The following is a 27,298-nucleotide window of genomic DNA, read 5'->3' as shown; positions in this document are numbered from 1 at the left end:
CGGCTCTTTACAAAGACTCGGTTCCCATCGTTCATTTCAAAGAGCCGTTCAAAAGATTTGATTCGTTCATGAACGTCACATCACTAGCGTGCAGTGGCTTCATGAGTACACCATCTGAAGTTTTACGTACAAACTGCTACATTAGTGTTATATGAATGCAGTTATAGTCTTTTGGAAGTCACAGGCTATGGCGAAATGTAGTCGTTGCTGTTTGGAGTCAAATGCAGTCTTTTCAAACCGCCTGGATTCAGTGTTTTCTTCAGCTAAGCTAACAGCCATGCTACCGCTAAGCTAGCGTCTATGGACGTTGAACTTGATTAGCTTCGGTGATAACAGCTAACCTTTAGCTAATGCGTTAGCTACTCCTAAGCTCAGTTACCCTACAGTTGTAAAGAACTGATTGAAGGAGTCACCTTTTCAGCTGTAAAGGACTGGTAAACTGGGCTGGAAACTCAAGTGGAAACTGTGAGTAACCTTATGTTCATGGTCACATTATTCTACAGCCTTCATGTTTGTGTTGCTCATCATACACCAGCTACAAACATGAATTCGTCAGGTCTTAGAAACACTGCTTCACCAGCATTTTTTTAATTATTAGCCTATTTTCATTCAGTGAGAGGCAGCAAATAATTCAGTGTTTTCAGAAATAATAATTGAGGTTTTCCACACTATAAACAGTGAAAAATGCCTAAATTGATGAAGACTAGATTATTTCTTTAGAGACAAATTCAAAATGTGAACTGTTTGCCTCTGGTAATATTTTAATAGTGAATGATTCTTCAATTGTATTTGGTATATAGAGTTAGTAAAAGAGTATTTTAGGAGTTTTTTTTTTTAAATTTTCATTCATGTTTTGTCTTTATTTCATGTAGCCAGAGAATTGGCAAAAAATTGTATCTCGTCCACACCATTAATTAATAATTGAGATTATTTTTTTCCCCGTCATATCACAGTATCAAAGTCCGTTCTAAGTCTGCCAATGTCACGATTGTCGGTTGTTTACTTGATTGAAAAATAAGGACTGAATTACAGATTATACCCTGCATTCTTAACTTTCACTGACAAAAGCGTCACGTCCCTCTTATCTGTGTTCACGTGGCACCTGTTCGTCCTGCCTTCACATTTGGATTCAAGCCCCACAATTCTACACAGTGTTCTCATTGAGAAAGACAGATGGACGGCCAGGCTAATTTGAGTTTGATCTCTTCACAAACATTTCTACAGTCAGTATAGCTCCTCTGAGTGGGTAAAAGATTTTGAGTTTTAGTTTTGCACATGCTCTCCAAGGGCAAATTGAAATTGAAATATATCAGCTTTGTTCAGGTTTCACAGACCTTGCTTACAGATTTCTGTAATGCCCTGTAAGGTGTCTGTTGCATACGACAACAAAGAAGGAGGAAAAACTGGTCAGTGTGAGTTTACAGATGTTTCATTCCTACCTGAGAATGTTTTCATTAGCCTTAGTTACAAAAGGAGGAACTGTTCTTAAAATTCTGCTTTTAATTGCTTCATCATTGATGGTCTTGTGGTCTTCCTCAGTGACAGGGGTGTTTTGGCATTATGTGTGCGGTATGAATTCCAAAATAGGCTGTAGAGTTGTGAAACACTGTGGTGAATGACTTTTTAACATGGAAAAGTGAAGAGAGTGAATATTCGTTTCATCACACTGAAGTGAAAGTCTGTTTTTATCTGTGGTTCCTCATTGATGGTGTCGTAATCTTGCTCAAGTTTTAGCTCCAGTGGGTGGGACAGTTTAACATTATCATGATCAGGATGTGGAGCCTTTGTCAATTACATCTCAATATTACAAAACATCATAACTGTCCGGTAAGGTTGATTTTTAAGAAGCAGATTTTTATATACTATTCTTATTTGCAATGGAAGCTCTACATTACTGAATATATAAAATATGTAACGCATGAAGCTGTTTAATTAAGCATGTGCTCCTGATGCATTTTTCATGTACCTTTGCTACACAAAGCAAGCAGGAGGTCAAAGAAAAAAAGTGTGCAATCTACTGTACTTTTCTTGAATTGGTTTTATCTTTCTGTTTGGTATCATGGTTTGAAAACTTCTAAAACAGCAACTGTCAAATCCCGTCGGTGGTCTGCTGGATCAGCTCTCCGTCTGATGGGGTCCAGGTCGTCAGCCAGGAGTTAGAAGGAGATCTATCTCAACTAACTACTTCTAGTAAACAGACACTACTTAAACTCATTTTGATAAGAAGCACTCGCCTGATTCTGACCCCCTTTAATCCTGATCTCTGCCCTGCTAACTCTGGACTCAGTCACTGACAGGAGAAACCCACACCAAATCAGTGAGTGGTCTGGTCCGATCGGTTATGGCGGCTGTTTTTATTGGATTTAGGCTCTTGTTACTGATCAGGTATTATTTTAAGGTCCAGACAAGAGAACCCTAAGGACACATAATAATAATAATAGGTGGAAACTTAGCCAAACTTACTCTTAGAACTTTTGATGTTATGCATACATAAACCTAACTTTATACAGTTACGAGTGTTAATCTGCCATTCCAGGAGAATAACTCTAAATGAGAAGGGAAAATTATCTTTCAATAAATTTATTGAATGCAATTTTAAAGCAAATAAAACGTAAGAATAAACACATTAACTTCCAAAAATAATCAACACTTAATTGGGTTTAAATGCTGATTAATCTCACGTAGATCCCCTTCTTTACTCCTCCATCAGTCTCTCATCTCCTCGATGTGATCCACTGATCCTCAGCACAGTCTCTACTTAATTCAGTCAATGTCCTTGTTTTGAATCTTCTCAGAAATGTTCAGTAAAGTCTGCAAAATCTTTGTTGACTCCAATTCAGAGTGGACATTTTACAGTCCAACAGTCTGAGGTAAATCCAATGGAAAGGGAAAAAGATGAAAAACTGATTTTAATCCAATTTGGGTGCACAGACTTTTCCAACAGGCCTGCAGAACTGTCATTAAAGTCCGTGTTAGATGCTGGGCTGCAGCAGAGGAGAGGGTATTTCCAAGCTTCCCCTTTCCTGCTGGGGGTGACTCAGTGTTATGGAAGAGTCCCTTTAAATCCTCAGCAGGTGAGATCCACAGGGTCCCGGTCCCAGTGACCCTGGGGGACTGTCCACAGATGTAGCAGGGCCGACAGCCCCTTTGAGTCAAAGTCCTACGTTGCTAATACTCAGCTGTATCACAAAGCTCAGCATAATATGACATTTCAGAATAATAGTGATGATGGACCTCCACCAAGTGAGAAGTAGAAACTCATCTCTGTTTAGCCAATATAGCTGTACTCTTTTTGGTTTTAAAGAATACAGCCAGAATAGAGGGTTTCAGGATTTTCCCCGTGCAGTCTGATCTGATGCAGCTGCAGCTACTTCTGCTATTTTTACCTAAGCCCTTCGTTTTTAACCAGTTCTAACAGGACTAGGGTCATAAATCACAAATTCTACACCTATGTCTGTCTCCCCCCTCTTGTCCCCTTAGTTTAGGTCAGTAAACATCTGGTACTTTCTACTGAGGCAGGGGCGTAGAATTGCGTATGGACGCTAGGGACACGTCCCTACCAAAATCCAGCCACTGCTGTGTAGTCACTATCAATCCAACCGCTGTCCATAGTGTTTAGTCAATGATTATGGCACGCAAAGGGTTAACAGTCAGTCTCTGCTTAGAAGTCCCGCCTCGAATGTAAATATCACTCTCCGATTGGTTCCTTGGTTTTGCTAACGTACATGTTAACGTACATGAAGTCTTTATTTACAATGTTGTACAGGAAGCTCTTTTAGAGGTAGCTCTTTAGTTCTTTAGCAAGTGTCTTTTAGAGTATATATACTAACCTTAATGTCAACCTGGCTACTAACCCACTGTTGTGTTGTGTTTTGGTCTGTCTGTTTTTTTGTCTTCTTGTGCTGTATGTAAAGGTGCTGAATACTTGAATTTCCCTCTGGATTAATAAAGTATCTATCTAGCTATCTATCTATGTGATACGCCGTCCCCGCTGTCACTCCATCTGCTTGTAAAAGGAACCTGCTAATTGGACCGTTAACGTAAGTTGTCAATATGTTTGGCATTTGTTCTGCCTGAGTCACGTTAGCCAGACGGATTTCAATATGAGTGGCATCATTTACATTTGTACATGTGTTTGCACGCATGCCTGTGCATGTGTGCTTGGTAATTAGGATTTGAAGAATGTCGAAGAAAACTGGGCGTAAGACACTTCTTTAGGAGTCAAAGTGTAAGTTAGTTCAAGGGTATAGAACTGTAGAGGCTCAACAATACAGATATTGAATAAAAGACACTATTTAATGCCAAACAGATACACTTTTTAAAAGTTATTTTACGTGTTATTTTCATTTATTTCAATGGAAGAGAGCAACTGTTTAAAAACACAATGAAAATTTGTTGGGAAAATACAATAAAACCTCAGATTGTAAATGTGATTCTAGATGTGGCTTTATCCATATTTTTGGGAATAAATTACATGTAATAATTGAAAGTAAAAGCCTTTTTTGCTCAGGCAATAACCGTACCATCAAACTCTATGATCATTGTATCCCTAATCTGTTCATATGTCATGCATCAACATATTTATATCAGGCGACAGAGTAGAGAGGCAGGAGAATGTAGAGGAGGAGAAGAAGGAGGAGGTAGAGGAAGAGAGGCTGGAAATTCACAGGTGAGGTTAAATAATAATGGATATGTTAGTCATGAGAACAACACTGCAGAATGCATTAAATTCTTGTGTTCTCTTTAGATATTCAGATATGCATTATAAACATGTCAATTACTGATTTTTTTTTTCTGACTGATTGTTTGCTCGTTTGATCAGCTCTATATGACATGAAATTATGATTGCAAATGCAAAAAAACATCAACTTTCAGGAGTGCTGCCTTGGAGCACTTTTGTGTCCCCATCCAATGTCAAAATCAAACCTACTCCCCTGCACTGAGGTATCAGTTCCTCTTTTCCTGCTGAAGTCCATCACGAGGCTCTTGCTTAAGAGCCTCTTTCAGAACAGTTCACACTTTACACAAAGCCCTCATATACAGGTCATTTATCATATTGTCATTACGGGTCTTACATATACATTACACAAACATTACTTAAAACTCTAACGTCCTCTCACTCAGTAGTACTGATATCCTTACCTAATGCCAGGGGTATCATTAATCACAGGTATAATCACTCACAATCAGAATCACGACAGACACATAACGAGAATCATATGTTTCTTTAGATCACCCAGTTTACACTAAAGTTACCCCATTCACAATCATTCTACCTCTCTGTATACTGAGGTTAAAAATGTATGTTAAAGTATCACATGTAGTACTGGTGTTAGCTGCCCTTGGTATGTCCGTTTGTTACTCACTCTAGGCCTGTTTTGAGACGAGACATCCTGGACCTTGACCGTACTTGACAGAAACTCACTGAGTCACATTATTACATGGTCCAGTGGCTGATTGTTGGGTCCCAGTTTAACCCACCATATCCAAACACTGGATCATTTCAGTGGATGAACAGCTCCATTAAATGACCATTGCCACCTTCTTCCTATCTCTGGGCAGTAGTTTGTTGTCATAAGGAGTAAACAGGGTGTCTGCAGATCTTACAAAAATGGCAAAAATAGTTACGATCCATCAATGATCACTAAGATGAACCAATCGCAGTATTAACACACGTAGTGTCCTTTGCATTATTGTCTCATTCTACTATGTTTATCCTGTGTCTTTTGTTTGTTTCATTTACCCAATTTATCTTGATGAATGCTTAGTATTATCTTTTTTTTTTTTTAAATATTGTGTTATGGAGTAAAAATACATGTCATTGGGAAGTGTGAGGAAGTGTCTATGGATATCAACAGAGACATCTGTCCTAAGTTTTCTGCGTTAATGATAAACTTCATTTTCCTTTTTCAGACGTCACTTCTAACGCTAACCCTTAAACTGATGCACATATTATTTATGGATGTAGGATTCTGCTCAAGCAGAGGCTGTAAAGAAAGCATTTGATTCATATGATCATATAATGAAAAGAAGTAAATGTGGAAATATGCCACTGTAGAGAGGAGATGGAGGTACATATTGTTGTGATCACAGTAAATGTAGACAGGAGGGTGGTGCTGCGGTCAAGTCGGATTAGATGGTTCATAGATACATGGGGGGAGGGTATGTGAGGAGGACAGCCTATAAAAAGATCCGTAGAAGAAACTTCTGCATTGTGACTGAGCTCCACTTCAGAAACAGGTAAATGTGTGTTTTATGATTTATAGAATTAGACAAGTTCAGTTGTGTACAAACAGCACAATAACCATTAACTTTGTTTCTGTTTTTGTAGAAAGAGTGACTGAAGGAAAAGAAGCCATCACAGCTCTTTGGAAAGGTTTGCACCTGTTTTTACTTGTGTTTTACACTTGAGACAGTTTCACTGAACAGATTAAATAATAAATGTGTGTCTTACTGTCATTAAATATGTAGTAAATGTAAGGATGGGGACATTACAGATCAATTGTTCACATTCAAGCACCAGTATATTAATAGGATCAGAACCAATGAGCGTGTTACAAGCAAGATCAATTACAAAGAAACGTTTAATAAAAAAAAAATAAAATAAAAGTAATATAATACTGTACTTTTTGCAAAGGGAGATGTGTGTGGTTGATTAACAGAGACAATTTTTAACATTAAAATATTCTAGATCTTAATCAAATAGTAGGTTTTGAGTGACATTCTTTAACTCGTGGTTGAAATAAATAAATGACAGTGTCACTCAGTCACAAAGCAGGTCACTTCTCAGCAAACAAACTCACAGAAAGGTCCCCATCACAAAAATCAAAAACTTGTTTGAAAAAAGGTTTTTATGTTAAACATAAAAATGTCAATAAAGTTATTTGTCTATCTAGACTGTGAATTACTGTAACAGATTTAGGATGGGTCATTTCAGTCTTACTTTTAATTTTCCACCACAGGTGTACAAACTGTATCTTCTTTGTCTTGCATTTTATGTTAAAATTAAGAAGGAAAAAAAAGGAGTGTTTCATGAGTATTGTTTAATGTAAATCGATTAGCATATGATATCCAGTTGCTTCACGAGGGAAGGATTTTGTGATTTGAAGAACAATGTTTTGAGTTTTATTTTCTCTTTACCTGTCTGATGTTATTTTCCACACATTTTTTTCACTGTACAGGGAATAATGAGGTTCTGGGATTTTTATGCGCTGCTTCTTTCTGCCGCCGTGGTCAATGCGGAAAATGAGGGTTACAGAAAATTTAGAAACCAGCATATCATTGGGGAGATGAGCGTGAACCGTTGTAGTGCCGTCATAAGAAGCAGACACATCACCAAGACCGGCAGCAATGAGTGCAAGGAGACCAATACCTTCATCGTATCGCCGCCTAACCCTGTCATAGCTGTCTGTGAAGATAGAGGAACATCCTACGGGACCATGACGAGGAGCGTCAACCCATTCCACGTTATTAGGTGTACTCTGAGAAACCAGCAGGGCCGATACCCTAACTGCGAGTATCGAGGCTACGCAAGCACAAGGTACATCGCAGTCAACTGTGAAGGTCGACTTCCTGTGCACTATGATGGAGACATCGTGCTCATTGACAGCTGAGCAAACAGAAGAAATGTATTTCAGTTTTCTGTTCAATAAAGATTTGAACTGAATAAAGTTGTTTGTTTCTTTATGCAGTAATTTATAAAAATTCAGTTGATTTTGATTGTCCTCTGAAATAGAAATATGAACAAATATGAAGGAATGAATTGTACCATGTTGTGGGGTTCTTTTAGAAAACTGTGGAAAAAATATGATGGTATGGTTGTGAAGCTGCAGTGATGATGTGTCAAAACAAAAACAAAAACAAAAAAAAAAAACACCAAGAAAACATTTACAAAAATCATTTGTTCGTTGTGCCAGTATCATTTCCTGAAATTTTCATCCAAATCCGTCCGTAACTTTTTGAGTTATCTTGCACACGGACAGACAGACAGACAAATCAACACCAGCAAAAAAATAACCTCCTTGGCGGAGGTAAAAATGCAATAAATAAACCCTGTATATAGTGTACATATTTAGTGTATACAGGCGTTTAACCACAAGTCCATTCAGCAAGGGAAAAAAAATGTGAATCTTCTCAGCAATGTCCTCAGAACTCTCAAAAGTCAGTGTTTCCTTCACATGAAACCACCACAAACTCTCCCCCTATGATAGGCCCAAACAGCCCCTTTTAAATCCATAGCCCCTCCCCTTGGCATGAGGCGACTTCCCCAAGGTTGCGAAAAATAATTATTTAATCCTGGAAGGCAAAGTATAATACGGTTTTGCCATCTGCGTTTGGCTGCTGTAGCTGCATGTACTTGAAAGGTAAGTAAAATGTGACTAGATGGACGAACAGACAGACGTTAATAATCCCAAATGGGGAAATTGTATAAGAAAGAGCACAAATTGAATACAAAAATCAAAAATAAAGTACGAGCAAACACACTATAGATAATGAATTAGAAGTATCAAAACTGATCTGGTAAAAAAAAAAAAAACAAGGACAGTCAAATGGTGTCATTCAACAATAAACTGTAATATGCAAAGAAAAATGGTATTTTTCAGTGGAGAACAGGTGCACAGATAACATTAAAGTGCATAGTGGAAATGTCTTTATGACCTGAACTGTGTGTGTATTCGTATGTGGACGGCAGCTGTGCTGAGTGTGCTCCCTCAGTCACAGTTACAGCAGAAAGGTGGAAAAAGGTTTGAATTCCAGTGTAGGAATCAGCAGTGATGTGACCTCAGACACTGAAGCTTGGAAACATGCTTCAAAGTCAATAGGTTATGTATTGTGAAGCAGTGGGCTAGAGCTTGATTTCAGCTGACGTTTGAACCACTTTATTTCTCCAGTCAGACCGAGTAAGACAAGTTCATGCTGTTTATTCAAATATAATACTCATAGTGCCATATCATTAAAGAGGTGCCATTCTTACTGAATTGACTGACTATAAATAGAAGGTAAGATGAAGCATGCTATGAATAACTGCCATGTTGGTTTTACAGGTGCGGTGTTTGCTTTGCCCTCAGCAGCTGATGTATAATAATAACATGTGGTCAATGCTGAGAAATTACAGAATCAAACACCAGAACACTCAGCCTCGTGCCACCAATCAAGGTAAACATCATTTACACTACCAGTCAAAAGGATGGATGGATGGATAGATACATGGATAGATAGACAAACAGATTACCTGTCAAAAGCAAAAGTGTGGACTCATCTGGTTTTTCTTTATTTTCATGACTACATTGTAGATTCTGAAGGCATCAAAACTATGAATGAACACACAGAATTATGTAGTTAAAAAAGTGTGACGTAACTTAAAGCATGTTTTACATTTTAGATTCTTCAAAATAGCCTCATTTTGCTTTTATCGCTGCTTTGCACATTGTTTGCCTTCTCTCGATGAGCTTCATAAGGTAGTCACCTGGAATGTTTTCCAACAGTCTTGAAGGAGTTCCCAGTGACGCTGAGCACTTGTTGTCCATCTGTGGTCCATCTAATGTCATTTAAATGAGAAGGTGAGTCCAGACTTTTGAGTGGTAGTGTATATAGATAGATACTTTACTAATCCTGAGGGAAATTCAGGTATTCAGCAGCTTTGCATACAGCACAAGAAGACAAAAAACAGACAGACCAAAACAAAACTGGTGGGTTAGTAACCAGGCTGACGTTAAGGTTAGTATATATCATATACTCTTAAAAAAAAAAAAAAACTTGCTAAAGAACTTCCTCTAAAAGAGCTTCCTGTACAATACTGTAAATAAAGACTTCTGACCGTTTTTACACATTTCAGGGCACAGTGATATATAGTGTAACAGTGATTTAAGGTGGTTTGAAATGTAGGTGTAGTCAAACTACATAAGGTGCTTGAATATTTTACAGTCTCATTGGACCAGTCCTAATGTGGTCATGACTGAGACAGAGACCCCACCCCCACCCCAGACAGCAACCTGGAGCTGAACACACTCTTCCGTCTGACTACCTTATGAAGCTCATCGAGGAAATACCAAGAATGTGCAAAGCAGTAATAAAAGCAAAATGTGGCTATTTTGAAGAATCTAAAATATAAAACATACTTTGAGTTACGTCACACTGTCTTTAACTACATATCCTGTTTGTCAGCAGGATTATACAAAAACTTAACACTATAGAAAATGCCAAATCTGTAAGTGCATTAAATGAATGTTTCATTAATAGCCGTGATACAAAATAGTCAAAGTATCATTGAGTTCAGACGACACAACACATGAAGTGACAGAAAAATATCAACTTTATTGATTAAAGCAGAAAGATTGTCTGTGAGGAAGATGCTCCACTGTCTCGTCTCCTCTGAGGTTCAAACTTCAAACCAGAAAACACAGACGTCTGAGTTGTGTTGATGTGGATTCACGGCACAGACCTGCTGTATAAAACACCCGACTTTACTCCAACACTCATCTAAGGGTTTAAAGTTTTTCAGTAGACACAAACTTGTACATTTTACTGTCTGAGCAGCACCGTTTCAGTCTGAGGTCATAGATTAGACTGAAATAAACGGAGAAAATAGAGAATCATGGTGTAATGAGCTTGTGTGTCCACTGGAGGGCGCCGCTTATTAACAGATAGACCTGTTTATAATGTATTTTCACCACATTTTAACAGTTACTAGATAAATAATATAACACACTGCAGTCTGAGAAAAATATTCTCTGCATAGTTTGACATTTACAAAATAACAGTAAGGTGTTTTGTTTACTATTTAAATGTTTAGGGGACAGACTTACCGTTTTTACAAAATACATTTTATCAACACTCAATAAAAAGAAGAAAAACTGAGACTTTTGTGTGAACGTGAAGAGGTGTCACTGTCAGACAGAGACAGAGCAGCTGGTTTCTGAGTTTCCCCGCTCGGTTACTGTGACATTTCCATCCTGACATGTGATTGAATCCTTTCTGGTGATAAAAACACTTTTCTGAACCAAACCTGAAGCTGCAGCACATTAAAGCTGGACACACACCTAACGATACACCATGACAACAGTCAGATCGAGTCGTTTCTATTTGTAGATCTCATCAAATCGCACTGTATGTCACGCCAGTTCTTATGGCATTTGAGGTGTTCTATGTACGCATTTTCATCCTTGCGCGTGTTATTGCGTGATAATGTACGCCAAGATCTCTGGTTTACATATCCGTAACCCCTAACCCTAACCGCTAATCACGTGGTATTTGATGCGGCGTGAACATGCACGCGGAAAGCTTATAATGTGTACAGATAACACTCCAAGAACAACTGAAATGACAAATGTTGCAGCGTTCATTCATTATTAACAATGAGCATATGTGCAAGTTTGTGCAACAATTCATTGTAGCTTTTTTAATTAATATGTTGTCGTTTTTTTTATGTTTCTTTGTTGCATTTTTTGTACATTTGTCACTTTTTTAATATTCCTTTCTAGCATTTTTAACATTTGTTGCATAATTTAACATTTGCTGCTACTCAAGTATGTGATTTATACGTACGGTAAATGTTTTACTCCCCAATATGTGTACATCGGTCCCAAAAAGCAGGTTGAGCTAAGAATAACATCGCATCTTTAGAGGTGTGACCAGCTCTAAACACCTTGATTGTGATGAAATTTTGCAGGAAGACGTTTCCCTGTTTGAGAGTGAGAGTCATTATCAGGTTCAGGTTCTGGTTTGGTCTGGTCCGGCTCGGATCAGTACCACAAACAAACAAACAGACAGAGAACCAGGAGGAGGAGGAGGAGGAGCTGTGGGTCGAGTCTGTGCAGGTTTAAGTCTCTTCGTCGTCACTCTGCGTCGTCTTCTCCTCACTCAGGCCGCTCTCGTCGATGTTCTCCAGCGAGTCGGCGCGCTGCACCGTCAGGTCGGCTACGTTGATGCACGGCAGCGTGTTCTGTTCCGGAAACATCCACGGCTTCAGCGTCGGGTTGTGCTTCCTCTTCCACTCTGGATACTTCAGAGAGGCCTTGTAGATCTTCCTCATGGCCTGAATGAAGCACAGACTATGTTTACGTGGGCTCTAATATTCCACTGTGTAATAAGGATAACCGCTTAATCATAGTAAAAAACAGCAACATAGGAGGGGAACAGTAAACATACAGTAATCTGATTACTAGAAAAACAGGCACTGCAAACTTGAAAACTTTATCCAGTAGTTTCTACTCATGGTAATACCAGGTCATCGTGTTTCTTGAAGGGACAGAAACATGGCAACAGCAAAACAGATCTGCTCTTTGGCTGATATAAGGTCATTTTTTTTAAAAGACTATAGGGCTCATATTTAGCCAAACCCACTTTTATTCGTCTTTGGTTCATTTATTTGTGTATTTGGACCCTAATAGTTGAAAAAGTTTGAATTTGAACCCTCCAAGCTAACTTTATATTAATTTGGGCAAAAACTGCGTGGATTTCTACAACCCATTTCAATTCCTGCTTAATTTGTTACGTCTATAACTAGTTACGTCACAACATTTGCACATATAAGGTCAAGACTTCCAACAAACATTTCTCCGAATACGACATAATTGTTTATCAGCAGCAGCGGTTGTTGTAAAAACTGAAAATATGTCCAAATTTTGAGCTGATTACCCAAAATGTTCAGTTGTTGGTTGAACGGGACAGAAAAGCACAGTCAACAACCTGGAGGGGGCGGGGCCTGAAGTGGCTCATTTGCATTTGAAGGGCCAGCGCTCAAAACTACCTTTCTGGTGTCATTACTCAGAAATTGGGTTGAAGATGGACCTGTGGAGTTGAATTAATGACGAATTCAGACCCAAGCAGAGCATTTACAGTTTATGTAGACCACAGGGAAATGTTTGAAAATACATAATTCCATTTTTTTTTTAAAAAGAAGCAAAATATCACTCCTTTAATGGATTGTTGAGCACTTCGTTGGTCCAAATTCTCATAATAAAGAATTAATAAAAAGCAAATATTTTTCCCAGAGTATGTTTTGGTCTATCTTGGTCATCTGATAATGTAAAATTGGAAAATGTATACTTTCTTCTTCATCATCCTCAGTTAAGATTTTGGCAGAACTTGTACATTTTATTGCATACATCGTAAAAGCTGCATCTTGATTAAATATTTCCATAACATAAATACACATTGCTTCATCTGATCTGTGTAAACTAATCAGAATGGTTACAATTAGATTGAAGAAATATTGTCCATGTATCCACGGAGACCATTCAAATAATTTTAGCCAACAAATTGAAAGTATTTTTAATCACAAACTATAAATAATAAAAACTCCACTAACTAATGAAACTCCATGAACTAAAAAAATAATATAAAATCACCTTTCTTTTGGGTTTCCCCAATGTTAATGGTTCATGATGTACAACAGTAAAACACCTTTGCACAATATGATATCCTTTTTATTTTTGCAGTTTTATCGTTCTTATTTTCATCATTTTTATGTTGTCTTTTATATTTTGTATGCACTTTATGGGGTACTGACTGGATGGCACTGTAAATTTGTTATACATGTTACAATGACAAAGACATTCTATTGATAAAATAAACAGTTTTCATGCAGATACTAAATGAAAGCTCAGCTAAACTTTAACCATATAAACAAATGTGTGCATTTGTAAAATTAGATCAAACATAAACCAAACAGAAAACTCAATAAAGAAAGAAAGTCATGAACCGAACGTGCCAAAATTACAAAAACTCTGTATTAAAAGAAGTGAATGGACAAACAACAACATTTTGTCTCTTTACCTTTGGAGCCACAAACTGAGACACTCTGTTCACCACCCACTTTGGTAAAGAACCTGCAGACACAGACGACAAAACATACTGTAAAACAACAAATTGATTGTCTTTATTTATTTCGAACATGCAAAAAATAAATAAAAACAAAATAAAACATTCAAATGGACAGAATCTATCTCCAAGCACATAGAAGTCTGAATTTTGCATGGTCGAAAAGGAGTAGGAAGAAGTACAAGCTTATTTAATCCTACCCCTCAGTGCTTTTACACCTTTATCACTAACTTGATACAAGAGTCAAACAATAATATTTTCCTAATTTTAACATCAAACCACAACAAATCCATAATGCAGTAACTGAATTACACCCAGCAATATGTTCATGGTAGTACAGTCATACAAACAGACTCAACAATTCAACCATTATCTTCAAAAATTACAGAATATTTATCTGTACATCATCCATAAACAAAAAGGCCTCATTGTCATTCTTAAATACTGTACCTCTCAAGAATCATTTTTTAATATCTTTTTTTGAACTGAATTATGTTTGATATTTGTTTTATCTCCACACACAATTTGTTCCACAATTTTCCTCCACAGATGCCGATACAGAAACTTTTTAACCTAGTGCGTACTTTGTGAATCTTTAAATTTAACTTTCCCCTTAAATCAGGGGTCTCAAACTCATTATCTTACAGGGTCCACATTCAGCCCGATTTGATCTCCAGTGGGCCGGACCAGTAAAATAATAACAGAATAACGTATAAATCATGACAACTCCAAATTTTTGTCTTGTTTTAGTGCAAAACCCCCCCACAAAATTATGAAAATACTTACTTTTATAAACTATCCAAACAAAAAAGATGTGAATTACCTGAAAAAAACTGAAATTTCTTAAGAAAACTAAGTGCAATTTTAATAATATTCTGCCTCAACTTATCATTTCTACATGTGCATTATGGATCAGATCTACAAAGACACTAAACACTGAGTTAGAGGCAGAAAATTGTTAAAATTGTGTTTAATTTTCTGTAAACATTTCAAGTTGTTTGTATTTGTTCAGGTTATTCACATTTTATTGTTACAGGATAGTTTGTACATATAAATATTTTCATATTTTAAAGTTATTTTTTGCACTAAAACAAAGACAAAAATTTGAAGTTGTCATTATTTATAGGCATAATGTAATATTTTTTTCACATCAAACCGAGAAGAAATCATTATTTGTCATAGGTTATTCTGCTGGTATTATTTTACTGTAGATCATTTTGGTCTGTATGTGGAACCTGAATTAAAATGAGTTCAACAGCCTTGACTGTGGAATTTTTGTACTTTGCAAATTCATCCCACGGGCCGCATTGGAACCTTTGGCGGGCCGCATTTGGCCCCCGGGCCGCATGTTTGAGACCCCTGCCTTAAATCATCGCCTCCCTCTCTTTCACAAAACATTTCTTGAATATTGCCCGGCAGTAAGTTATTCTTTGCTTTATACATTATTTGAATAGTTTTGAATTCCACAGGGTCAATGAGTTTTAAAGTTTTAGAATGGAAAATAGTGGATTTGTGTGTTCATGAAAACCAACATGACAAATAACCAAATAACAACCTGGAAACTACAATAGTGATGATACTTTAAGGATCAATCTGGAGATTTACTTTCAGTACTTTAGTTACTGTTCTGAAATTCTGTGTGTGACTAAATTTAAGTTATTTCTCTTTGCTGTAGAACTCAGGTATTTTCTGAAAACCGTTAAACACCTGGTCATAAAAGTGGGTCATATGTTTTGTCTTTGGAAAACAGATGGGAATACGAGTTTGTAATTAAACAGAAACAATGACAGTAAATAATGGACTTCTTTTTATAATCTCAGGAGGCTGCAGTCTGCTGGGCCAAACTTGTCTTTGTTATAAATGACATGAAACTAGTTGAGGATAGGAAGTTTACAGATGTCTTCTGTAAGTGGAAATCTCTCACATTTTCTGTATGTGTTTAATGGGAGAAAGAAAACCTACAATGAAAAGGTGTTAAAATAAGCAGATGCTGAGTCCTTTTGCTTTCTTATCAGAGTACGGTTTTTCAAACTGATGTGCTAATTTAGCCGTACGTCCTGATGTATGAACTGATCTTTATCAGTTTCTTCTTAAGTAAATGAAGAGCATTTCTGTCGTAGATTACATTGTGTTTACCCTGGAATATTTCCTGTAACTTTAGAAAGTTGTGAGGATTATCTGTGACTTAAAACTAGTATATGTAGGATATCTGTGATGTTTGTTTTCCTTCATGAACCAGAGGAGCAGTTCCTACATTTATGTCTAACATGTGTACAGTATCTACACACACACACACACACACACATACAGGGTGGGGAAGCAAAATTTACAATATTTTGAGGCAGGGATTGAAAGACAGTGTATGACCAATTAGTTTATTGAAAGTCATGAGAATTTATTTGCCACAAGAAAATGTACATAATAGAAAATGTTTTTATTCTATGTGTCCTCCTTCTTTCTCAGTAACTGCCTTCACACACTTCCTGAAACTTGCGCAAGTGTTCCTCAAATATTGGGGTGACAACTTCTCCCATTCTTCTTTAATAGTATCTTCCAGACTTTCTGTTAATAGTTTTGCTCATAGTCATTCTCTTCTTTCCATTATAAACAGTCTTTATGGACACTCCAACTATTTTTGAAATCTCCTTTGGTGTGACGAGTGCATTCAGCAAATCACACACTCTTTGACGTTTGCTTTCCTGATTACTCATATGGGCAAAAGTTTCTGAAAAGGTATGGATAATAGTGTTAGGTATGATTATGACATCAATATATGTTTGGTTTCAAAACAATTGACGTAGTGCCTGCTGAGAAAAAACAACTAAATGTTCATTGTACATTTTGCTTCCCCACCCTGTATATATAGAAGTATAGTATAGTTATTTATAGTATAATATAAGTCATATATAGTGTCCTTGGGTGTTTCAGCTGCAGACTGACATATCTAATTAATCTGATAAATTGAGTGCTTGATGAAAACCATAAAATTAAGTTAAGAACCTGTTTTGTTCTTTCACAATCTGTTTCTGTAATAGAATAAGCATGGACATTTCCTGTGTCATTGCCCATCATTAATAGTTTGTTTTATTTAAAATTATTTTATACTTTTGACATTGACACTCTTGAAAGTGCTGATTTCATTTGGCATATATGTGGCATATAGTTTCAGTAAAGAAAATGATTTTTTTTTTTTTTAATGTTTTGCACTGAAAAACATAAGATACAGTACTGTGTAAAAGCCTTAGTCTATCTTTATATTTGTTCTTGTAGCATGGTTGAAAAGAGCATACATATTATTTCTCATTTTCTGTCCTTCAGATGCAACAAGACAATACAGGAAATATGTGCACAACCTTAAAAGACACACAAAAAGCTGTCACTATTTAGCGTGACCTTTGACCCCATGACAAGAAGCAGCATAAAAAGTTAGAACCATCTGATGTGTTGAATCAGACCTGGCATAAAACAACAGAAAATTAATGCCATACATTTCATATTGTCTGAACAAAAGGGTTAAAGACATGTTAAGTACAAAGGGAGGTTGCATTAAATACAACCACTCGGGTTTACAGAAGCACTTTTTTCCCTGAAACTTTAGTTTTTCTTGCTGTTCATACTTCACATAAATCAGATTGGATCTAAACACACAGACAAATGCATATGTGTGCTTATTAGAACTTTACTAAACAACAAACCTAATGTTGAACTAGGACGTTTCCACAGTACTGCATATAAATGTACTGATTGAAAGTTTTCTTGGGTGTAGTCGCCTGACTAGTGAAATTATGGAAGCACATTTTGTCTGTTTGTCAGCATCGTCATGTTTCCTGTGTGAGCTGTTAAAGAGGAGGTGATGCTGATGCTGCTCACCTCTGGGGTCCACCTGAGTCAGGTAGTACAGAGTGGAACAGTTGGCTCCATTGGACTGGATCAGGTATCCAGTCAGCAGCGACACGGCTCGGACATAGTCCTTCTTAGGAGGATGTTGCTGCAAAAACAGAGAGGAAGAAAAATGTCATTTCATGTGGTTATTCGGTTTACTCAGTCTTACACAGCCAGTCATTTATCTACACTTTGTTATGGTAGTTCCAGCTCTGGGTCTAAAATATCTCTCTGGTGGTGTTTTTTTATGTTGGTTAAAATGAATCACATTTATTTTTAGCCAGCACTACACACAGGATGCAGCAACAGTCTAAAAACAGTGTCAGGAGAGTTGTTTTGGTGAAACATTTGTATGTGAAGTGAGATAGGGTACTAAAATGACTGAATACCCACATAAGAAAATGTATGTGGGTATGTAAAAATACATGTGAAAACATGGCATTTTCAGTTTGTAGTTGTATCTCAGAGGCTGCTGTCCTTTCATACAGTGAAGAGGACTATGGAAACAGTAACACACACTGGAGGGGAATGAAGGAGTCGGCCAACAGCAGCATTATTCCACCAGTGCTATTAGTACTGAGTCCAACTGTGGTTTACTTAAGGACCAGTTTGGTGTTTGTTTAAGTGTTACTGCTGTTTCTGATCTATGTTCTATGGCAAACATCATCTGCTCTAACTCACTTTATTCTGTTAATGGATTCATGGTTCAAGGTTGGGCCTTTTGTTTTGTTCAGAAACTTCAGCTTAGGGCTGAGCAATATATTGAAATAATGTGGTTAACTTAGGTTTTACTTTTATTCAAATTGTGAAAAATGACTATTCTTCTGTAGAGCGTTCTAGCTCTAGCAGTTGAGGGTGAACTGGTCATAGTACGTCACCAGCATTTTGGACTGGTTAGTTTTTATAGACAGGTGTTCATGTTCCAGATTGAGTCAGAAACTTTATACCCAAAATAGGTTATTAACCTGTAAAAAAAAAATAATCCTTTAAGCATCAGTGTGTAAGATTTAGGTCTAATTTATGAAGACCTATTTGGAATGGAAAATCAGGTAAAAAGTATGTTTAAACACAAAAATAAGAACCACTGTATGATCTTATGATACCCCAATACTTTAGAACAGATGTCCTCATTTTATCACTCTGTGGGAGGTAGCATAGAGTGCTAATGTGTGTTACCATCATCTATAATTTGTTGTATTGACTCTTAAGAAGGTCCATTTGCATTTTTAGCAGGAGCAGATAAATATTACACAGTGAACCTATAAACTGACAAACATCTGTACTTCATCAGGGTTTCTGAGGGTCATTAAAAGTCATTACATAGCTTTTGTGAAAATTAAGGCCTTAAATGGCATTAAAAAGCATTAAAGTCAATGTCCAGAGGCATTAAAATTAAATGAAATTAAATACACTTGATGGAAAAAAAAAAGCATTGTTATTCACAATTTATTTTGATTATATACACATTTAATAGGCTAATTTTGATCGGAAGTATAGTGTGATGATTGACAGGTTGCTGTTGTTTATGGCAGATACACGAAGTCACAACACCGGATGCTTGGAATGCAATGTGCTGTGAGCGTGCTCATGCTGTGGGGAAAGAGCGGAGGGAATATTAGCAAATGTCGGAAAAATGGGAAAATGCAAGTTTCAGCAGAAGTGATTGGAGGAGGAACTATTCAGAACCTGGTGAAAGCCTGTCGAAGGTAAACTGTCATAAAACTGTATCTGCAGTTGGACACGGGCATTAAATTTGTTTAACCCTTTCATGCATGAATTATGAGAACCTTAATCAAGATTTTTTTCCTGAGTGTTTTTATTCCTCTTTAGGCATGAAAAAAAACAATGTGATTGATTTTTTTTTTTTTTTTTAATCAACCTGTTTTTCATGGAGTTACAAAAATGTCCACTCAGCTACACCATGAATTTTATTCTTGAAGCAAAGAAACATGTATTTAAAACCCAATATCATAAAGTGATATGAAAACAGTGAAATGAAACCATGTTTAATGCAGCTAATCTGATGTTTTCTCACATTTTAACATATTCTAATACTAGTTATAACTCACTTCATGGAGATAATATGCAAAAAATAAATATTAACAATTAATGTCCAATCAAGAACAGCAAAGTTACAATAATGGTATGAATTGCAGTTTATGAGATGATGCATAACTGTCCACTGTGTTGGTTGATATGGAACTAAAACAACAAAACCCATGAATGTACAAGAGTAAAGCTGTAGAGTAACTGTCCACTGGAGTGACCACTATGCATGAAAGGGTTAAAGTGGCATTAAAAAGGGCATTGCATCAGATTGGCTGATACCCACAGTAACCCTGTTCATGGTACAATTCAGTTCTATGGGAGTGGGAGTTTTCCTTTCTGTTGGCTAACATAAAGGAGGTGGAGCTTATTATCTAGAACGCAACCTATCAAAAGGGGAAAATGCTCAAATGTTGGCCTGTACACACCAACTGTCTAATTAAATGTAACATAACTGCTCACTGGGTGTTTGACTGAGTAGTTGATGATCAGGTAGTCGTTGCCGAGTGGGAGCCAGGACCTCATTGTCACAAAGTCTCTGTTCTTGAGTGGGCTCGGACATTTCCCTTTAAAAAACAGAGAATATTTTAGGAGTCGCACACATCCCAAACTGCAGGATCACATGATTTGCAGAAAAGGGTCCAACTCACAGGAGTAATATCCGACGTCAGCGTTCACCGTCAGCCGCCCGATGTCGTAGGTGTCGATCATGTTGGTGTCCCACTTCTTGCGGTAGCTGGTGTCATGGAGGACATCGTACAGCGTCTCCGCCGTCACATCTTTACACACGATTCTCATCTAAGACACAAACACACAGAACTGTTGTTTAACATCACACCCAGGGCAAAGGGATCCGGCCAAAGGATCATGACATACTTTTGAGGTAGAACTGTTGTTACGGCTACTCTTGCATTCAAAAAGAAAAAGGGTAAAAAATAAAAACAGCAGAGTAGTCTGAGGAGGAGGTCTATGACTCACTAAATTCCTTAATAAGCGCTCGCCAAGATTTTTCTATATTAAAAAATGATCAATATTTATTTTCTCCAACAAAATTATTCTCCGTGGTTGACTTCTACTTCACAATAATCAAACAAAAAAAACTTCTTAGGCAGATATAGCATATTTAGTGGTAGATAAACTAGGGCTGTGCAATTAATCGAAATTCAATTACGATTTTGATTATTACACTCAATGATTACAGGGTGGGGAAGCAAAATTTACAATGAACATTTAGTTGTTTTTTCTCAGCAGGCACTACGTCAATCGTTTTGAAACCAAACATATATTGATGTCATAATCATACCTAACACTATTATCCATACCTTTTCAGAAACTTTTGCCCATATGAGTAATCAGGAAAGCAAACGTCAAAGAGTGTGTGATTTGCTGAATGCACTCGTCACACCAAAGGAGATTTCAAAAATAGTTGGAGTGTCCATAAAGACTGTTTATAATGGAAAGAAGAGAATGACTATGAGCAAAACTATTACGAGAAAGTCTGGAAGATACTATTAAAGAAGAATGGGAGAAGTTGTCACCCGAATATCTGAGGAAGACTTGCGCAAGTTTCAAGAAAGCGTGTGAAGGCAGTTATTGAGAAAGAAGGAGGACACATAGAATAAAAACATTTTCTATTATGTCAATTTTCTTGTGGCAAATAAATTCTCATGACTTTCAATAAACTAATTGGTCATACACTGTCTTTCAATCCCTGCCTCAAAATACTGTAAATTTTGCTTCCCCACCCTGTACAAAAATTATGTAATCGAGAAAAAACGATTATTAATTTTGAGTTGTTTTAATTCACGCGCACGCAAGCTCCCATGAGCTGCTCTGCCCCGCCCCCTCTAAGCTACTGCTGCCAGCTAGCCGGCAGGTCCACCCAAAGAGGAAAGTTGTACCTAGCAGTCTGGAAAAATGGCAGGAGAATCACAGCAGAAGTGCTTGGTAAACAAACAAGGCAAGTCAAATTCAATTGTATGGAATCACTTTGGGTTTGATGAAGAAGACGAAGAGCAAAAACACATCACGTGCAAAAAGTGTTTCGTAGTTGTGTCCGCACCGACCGCTAACACAACAAACCTTTGTAACCATCTAAAGTTGAACCATCGCGACCTTTGTCATAATCTTGTGAAAAACTAAAACACATAAAAACAACTCCGTCTACAACTTCGTCCGCAATGCAATCTTCAGTCTCCGAATCTCTTTACGCTGCAACTCCCGTATTAACCTAACCCTAACCCGTATAACCCTAACGTGTGTATTCTAGCCACTAACTCACATTTTCCTGCTACTTTAAACACACACACAGACTGTAAATGATCATGTTCATTTAAGAAGAGCTGTACTTATCAGATATTACTGTACAAAATGATTCCCAGGATTATAACTAGGTAATGACACTGAAATTATAAATTGGTAATTGTTTTTGAGAATGTAGACTGCACTGTTCTAAATATTATCAAAAATAACAGCTGCTGACCTCAGTTTGTTACGTAGAAGTTGGTTTCTGAGCTCAGGTTCCTGACACTTAATAATACAAACTGTCCTGTTGGGTATGATTTGGATTTGTTTTTAATGTGTAAAAATCAAGCACGGACCACCAGACTCCGAAACAGTTTTTATCCAGAGAAAGTTAGAATAATGAACTCTTGCTGAACTTGAGCCCAGAATGCACTTTAACCCTTTCATGCACGAATTATGAGAACCTAAATCAAAATTTTTTCCTGAGTGTTTTTATTCCTCTTTAGGCATGAAAAAAAACAATGCAATTAAAAATTTTCTTCTGAAAAATAAATAATATTAATTTAAAAAATAACAATAATAATTTAAAAAATGTTAGAAATACATTAAAAAAAAAATATTATGAACCTATTTTTCATGAAGTTGCAAAAATGTCCACTCAGCTGGACACCGCACATTTAATTTTTGACACAGAAATATGTATTTACTGATAAATTGTGTGAAAACTATGGGGAGGGCTTGTGATTCTGGGGGTTTATGCTCAGGAGAGATCTACATAATGTTACCAATTCATGTCAGAAAAGATATGTAGTGTCTTAACACTTTAATAAAGATATGTGTAAAAAAACACAAACAAAAACAACTAAAAGAAAAACAAAATCCATGAATACACAAGAGAACAGCTGTAGAATAACTGTCCACTGTAGTGACCAGTGTGCATGAAAGGGTTAAATTGGCACTTTACTGCTGTGCACTTTAGAAATAAAACTTTTTTAGTTATTTATTGGTAATTTTAGGGGGGGTTGTATTGTTATTGCTATTTTATATCAGTATTTTATTATTTTATCAGTAATTTATACCGTTTATTAAATGCTGCTGACAGTCGTGGACCTGAGTACAATGTTTGGTTTCTGTGTATTCTATACGCTGAAGTGACAAATACATTTGAATCTGAATCAGTATGATTCTCATTGTAATCAGATGCCTCCTTCCTCCAACTGCAGTGAACTGAAATAGAGACAGACAAGTGTTGACTCAAATCTATGTCTACAACACCTCCTTGAACTTTAAAGTAGTGATATTTTGCTTTTTTAAATGGAATTATGCATTTTCAAACATTTCCCTGTGGTCTCCATAAACTGTAAATGCTCTGCTTGGGTCTGAATTCTTCATTAACCCTCTGGTATCCCGTCCAGTAAGGCCTTTACTACGCACCAAGTGTGCGTTTTTGGCACACTTGTGGAATAATGTCAAAAAAAATGCTCATACAGTTTATTTTTAATTCTTTTACACTTGTTTCTATTTCATCAACTTGAACCGTAAATAAAAATACCAAATACTCAATACTTGTCACATTTTTTAACCCTTTAAATGACTTGTTTGTAATGTAAACAAACCTTTTTTTTTTTTTTTTTTTTTCGATGCAAAAAACACAAAAAATTAATTTTTTTCAATATACTACATAAAAAGTGGATCACATATTATTAGATTTTTTCATCCTGGCTTATGTCAATGATTAACTCCAACACTGGTTAATTTGCGTTATTATTTTTGGCGCTAGGTCAAATGTTCAAAAATACTAGCATCTGTCACCAAGTGTACCAAAAATGCACATCTATGAATCCAACTATTAAATATTATGTATTGATTTATTTTTCTGCTCTAATTTGATTTTATTTTTGTCAATCAAGGTCAGCCCTAATCATACATATCAAATGGAAGAAATAGTGCGTTTTAGGCACACTTGGGAGACAGATGCTAGTCTGGTCATTTTCTTTTGTTTACAACGTGCACATTTTAGTTGGTGGTCAGAATTTTAAAGATCATGCAAAAATGAACATCTTTTGAATTCTAACCTTATTTAAATTGTAAAAAAAAATATGAAGTTTTTTAACATGAAGTGCAAAGTGTGCCTAAAAGGCGCATCCGGCTACCAGAGGGTTAATTCAGCTCCACAGGTCCGTCTTCAACCCTTTTTCTGAGAAAGGTGGTTTTGAGGTGGCCCTTTAAATGCACATGAGCCACTTCAGGCCCCGCCCCCTCCAGGTTGTTGGCTGTGTTGCTCTGTCCCGTTGAATCAACAACTGAACATTTTAAGGTAATCAGCTCAAAGTTTGGACATATTTTCAGTATGGACTACAGCCGCTGCTGCTGATAAACAATAATGTCGTACTCAGAGAAATGTTCGTCGGAAGTCTTGACCTTATATGTGCAAATGTTGTAACGTAACTAGTTATAGACGTAACAAATTAAGAAGGAATTAAAACGGGTTGTGGAAATTGATTTTTGCCAAATGGAATATAAAGATTATCGCTTTCACCTCATTATTGGCAAGATGCCACCTCCTCCTCCATTGGAAATCCACACAGTCCTTCCAGTACTCAGTGGCTTAAAGATATTATGTCTTTCTTAAAAATTGAAAAGATGGGGTATTCTTTGAAAGCCATCCCTTCTGAGTTCTATAATAAATGGCAGCCCTTCTTAACTTTCTTTGAATCACTTCCTTCCTTTTCTTGTGATTAATGGACACCCCCCCCCCCCCCCCCCCCCCCCCTTTTTTTTTTTTTTTTTTTTTTTTTTTTTTTGTGGGTGCGTGTGGGTGTGCCTAGCTTTTTGTTTTTGTTTTGTTTGGTTTTTGTCGTTTGGTATTTATATATGTGCATATATTCTTTGCATGGAGCCTATCCCAACTGCAGGGTCAGAAAATGAATAAATAAATGAACACATCTGTTTTACTACAGAATTTTCTTTCCTGTACATATGTTTACACATTTGGCATTGAACGGGACAGAGCAACACAGCCAACAACCTGGAGGGGGCGGGGCCTGAAGTGGCTCATGTGCATTTAAAGGGCCAGCGCTCAAAACCATGTTTCTCAGAAAAAGGGTTGAAGATGGACCTGTGGAGTTGAATTAATGAAGAACTCAGACCCAAGCAGAGCATTTACAGTTTATGTAGACCACAGGGAAATGTTTGAAAATGCATAATATATGCATAATATGTGATTTTACTTTTGGTTTTCAGGGTAAATTTTTTTTTTTTTTTTTTTTTTTCTTTTTCTTACTCTCATTGTGGGTTTGATTCTTGTACACCTTGTTCAAAAAAAGAAAAATGCTAAGTGTGGCTCTGAATCCAGGGTTTTTTTTGTTTTTTTTTTTTTATGTTTTTTTGTTGTTTTTTTTTGACAGGACAGTGACTATTATGTTTTTCTCTCAGATTTGTACTGCCTGAATTGTTGAGTTTGTCTTTGTTGTGCCATACTTTTCAATAAAAATATTTAAATAAAAAAAAAAGGAATACAGGAGGTCCTCGGGTTGCGAACGAGTTCCGTTCCTACGCTGGCGACATAACCCGAATTTCCGCGTAAGTCGGAGTTAACCCTTTAATACCCCCCTAAATCTCTAAATAAATATCCAAATACACGTATTACGGGCTTTGTCCTTAATAATGGTCGCCACGGTCGACCGACTGAAGCCTAAGGCTTTGCCGATGTTCGTCAGCGTCTCGCCTTTCTCCGACCTTTTGATGATATCCAGCTTCGTTTCCATCGTAATGGCTTTCCTCTTGGCTGGACCAGCATCGCTAGAAGATCCTGCTTTCTTTTTTGGGGCCATGATGTGAAAAAGGAGGGTCAAAAAGGCGAGGATACCGAGAAAATTACGGAACACAGACACTCTACACTATGGGGCTGGAGACAAACTGGCGGACGAGACTCAGGCGTCGTAAAGTCGAAACAGCATAGGTTGAGTACCGCGTAACCCGAGGACCTCCTGTATAAAGATATCTTTGCAGCACCTGGAGGGTTCAAATTCAAACTTCATGAACTATTAGGGTCCAAATACACAAATAAATGAACTAAAGACTAATATAAGTGGGTTTAGCAAAATGTGACCCCTTTAAGCCTAAGTGTTCAAGCCTGTTCAATATACTTTAACCTATAGTTTGACTTTGGAGTTAAGGCGTTGCAAACAGACGTTTTAGGCTGCTACAAGGCTTAAACATGTCAATTAAATCAGTACGGATTTTTGCACCTAAACACAAATACAGACTGCTGATTAATCTGTACTGTTTGAATGTTTTTGGAAGTGGTGTTGGAAGAATTTGGCTGAGATAGCGGGCAATGGAGATGCTGATTTTGACAGAAAATGTTAAAAAAAAAAATTCACAGACTGAAATTAAAGTTGAACTGAGTGAAACAAACTATTTCTCACTCTTTCCTTTTTAGTTGAAAACCACAAAACGTGAATCAGTGTGAAAGGTTCAGTATGTGGCATCATGTCAGGGTGTTGTTGTTTTGTTTCAACATATTAAATATATTTTGTAGGAGGAACACACTGCATCTCATCTACAGGTTTGGTTGGTATTGAGCATTAAATCAGGTGGATGGCTTGTATGAAATGCGAAGTTAAAAATGTCATAGTGTGGGATGGATTGTGTAACATCTGAAGCCAACGCTGTCGTTCAGCCTTCAGTCAGAGAGCAGACACACACAGCCAGGCTTATATTTGAGAAACACTGTGAATCCTTTCTGAGTGGTTGAGTCCTGTAAAGAAATCTGCTGTTTTCTGCACAGTTTATCTCAAGATTCTTACTCAGCAAACTGATATATGGTGAGGAGTCAGGTATTCTCATATTAATATGGAGGATACTTGATTTCAATACTAGGGGAAAAGTAAAACCTTTAATGAATAAAGCCTTCTACATTTTTCTGCATCAATAAAACTGAATAATACTCAACGTTACACCGGATACTTTAACTCTTAACCAACGCTGGGTATTTGCAGCATCAGCAATAGCACAGTTTACCTGATTCTGAAAAAGACAAATGTCAAATAAATGCTTCCAGAAATATATTACAAGTATAATAACCTACACTTTTCTTTTAATCAACTGGAAACATCACATAATGATTTTGAATTTGTATCGTTATCAGCCAAGAATTTTGCAAACACTGTATTCCCAGTACAGATGGATGCTCTTAAGGAAAAAAACACCTACTTTCAGTTATGAAAGAAGCTATAAACAGATTTTTAGATATGAGCAAATACCAAGAAGCCGACCTTTTCCAGAAGGTGTTTGAGGGAAT

The 27,298-nt window shown here is 36.9% G+C and overlaps 2 protein-coding genes across 2 annotated transcripts in view; one reads left to right on the top strand and one right to left on the bottom strand.

Moving 5' to 3' along the window:
• Positions 1-6,150: 6,150 nt before the first annotated feature.
• LOC115427392 (ribonuclease-like 3) lies at positions 6,151-7,666 on the top strand. Its single transcript, XM_030145928.1, has 3 exons — positions 6,151-6,240; positions 6,332-6,376; positions 7,182-7,666. Exon 3 carries the CDS (start codon positions 7,188-7,190, stop codon positions 7,611-7,613), a length of 426 nt encoding a protein of 141 aa, XP_030001788.1. The 5' UTR covers positions 6,151-6,240; positions 6,332-6,376; positions 7,182-7,187; the 3' UTR covers positions 7,614-7,666.
• A 2,623-nt stretch (positions 7,667-10,289) lies between these two features.
• The window catches only part of LOC115427390 (START domain-containing protein 10), a 47,640-nt gene continuing 30,631 nt past the window's right edge, over positions 10,290-27,298 (bottom strand). The window contains 5 exon segments of the mRNA XM_075353495.1: positions 10,290-12,034; positions 13,777-13,829; positions 17,692-17,809; positions 20,212-20,315; positions 20,400-20,547. Of these exon segments, the coding sequence (XP_075209610.1) occupies positions 11,819-12,034; positions 13,777-13,829; positions 17,692-17,809; positions 20,212-20,315; positions 20,400-20,547 (639 nt within the window). The 3' untranslated portion in view covers positions 10,290-11,818.

The sequence above is a fragment of the Sphaeramia orbicularis genome, chromosome 10 (genome assembly GCF_902148855.1).
Source record: "Sphaeramia orbicularis chromosome 10, fSphaOr1.1, whole genome shotgun sequence".
In the NCBI taxonomy this organism is placed as follows: Eukaryota; Metazoa; Chordata; class Actinopteri; order Kurtiformes; family Apogonidae; genus Sphaeramia; species Sphaeramia orbicularis.
Note: the sequence above shows the minus strand (reverse complement) of the source record. Positions and strands in the feature narration are given on the sequence as shown.

What these genes read in the sequence shown, in the direction of transcription:
- LOC115427392 (XM_030145928.1), top strand. Translation starts at nt 7,188, where the DNA reads ATGAGGTTCTGGGATTTTTATGCGCTGCTTCTTTCTGCCGCCGTGGTC.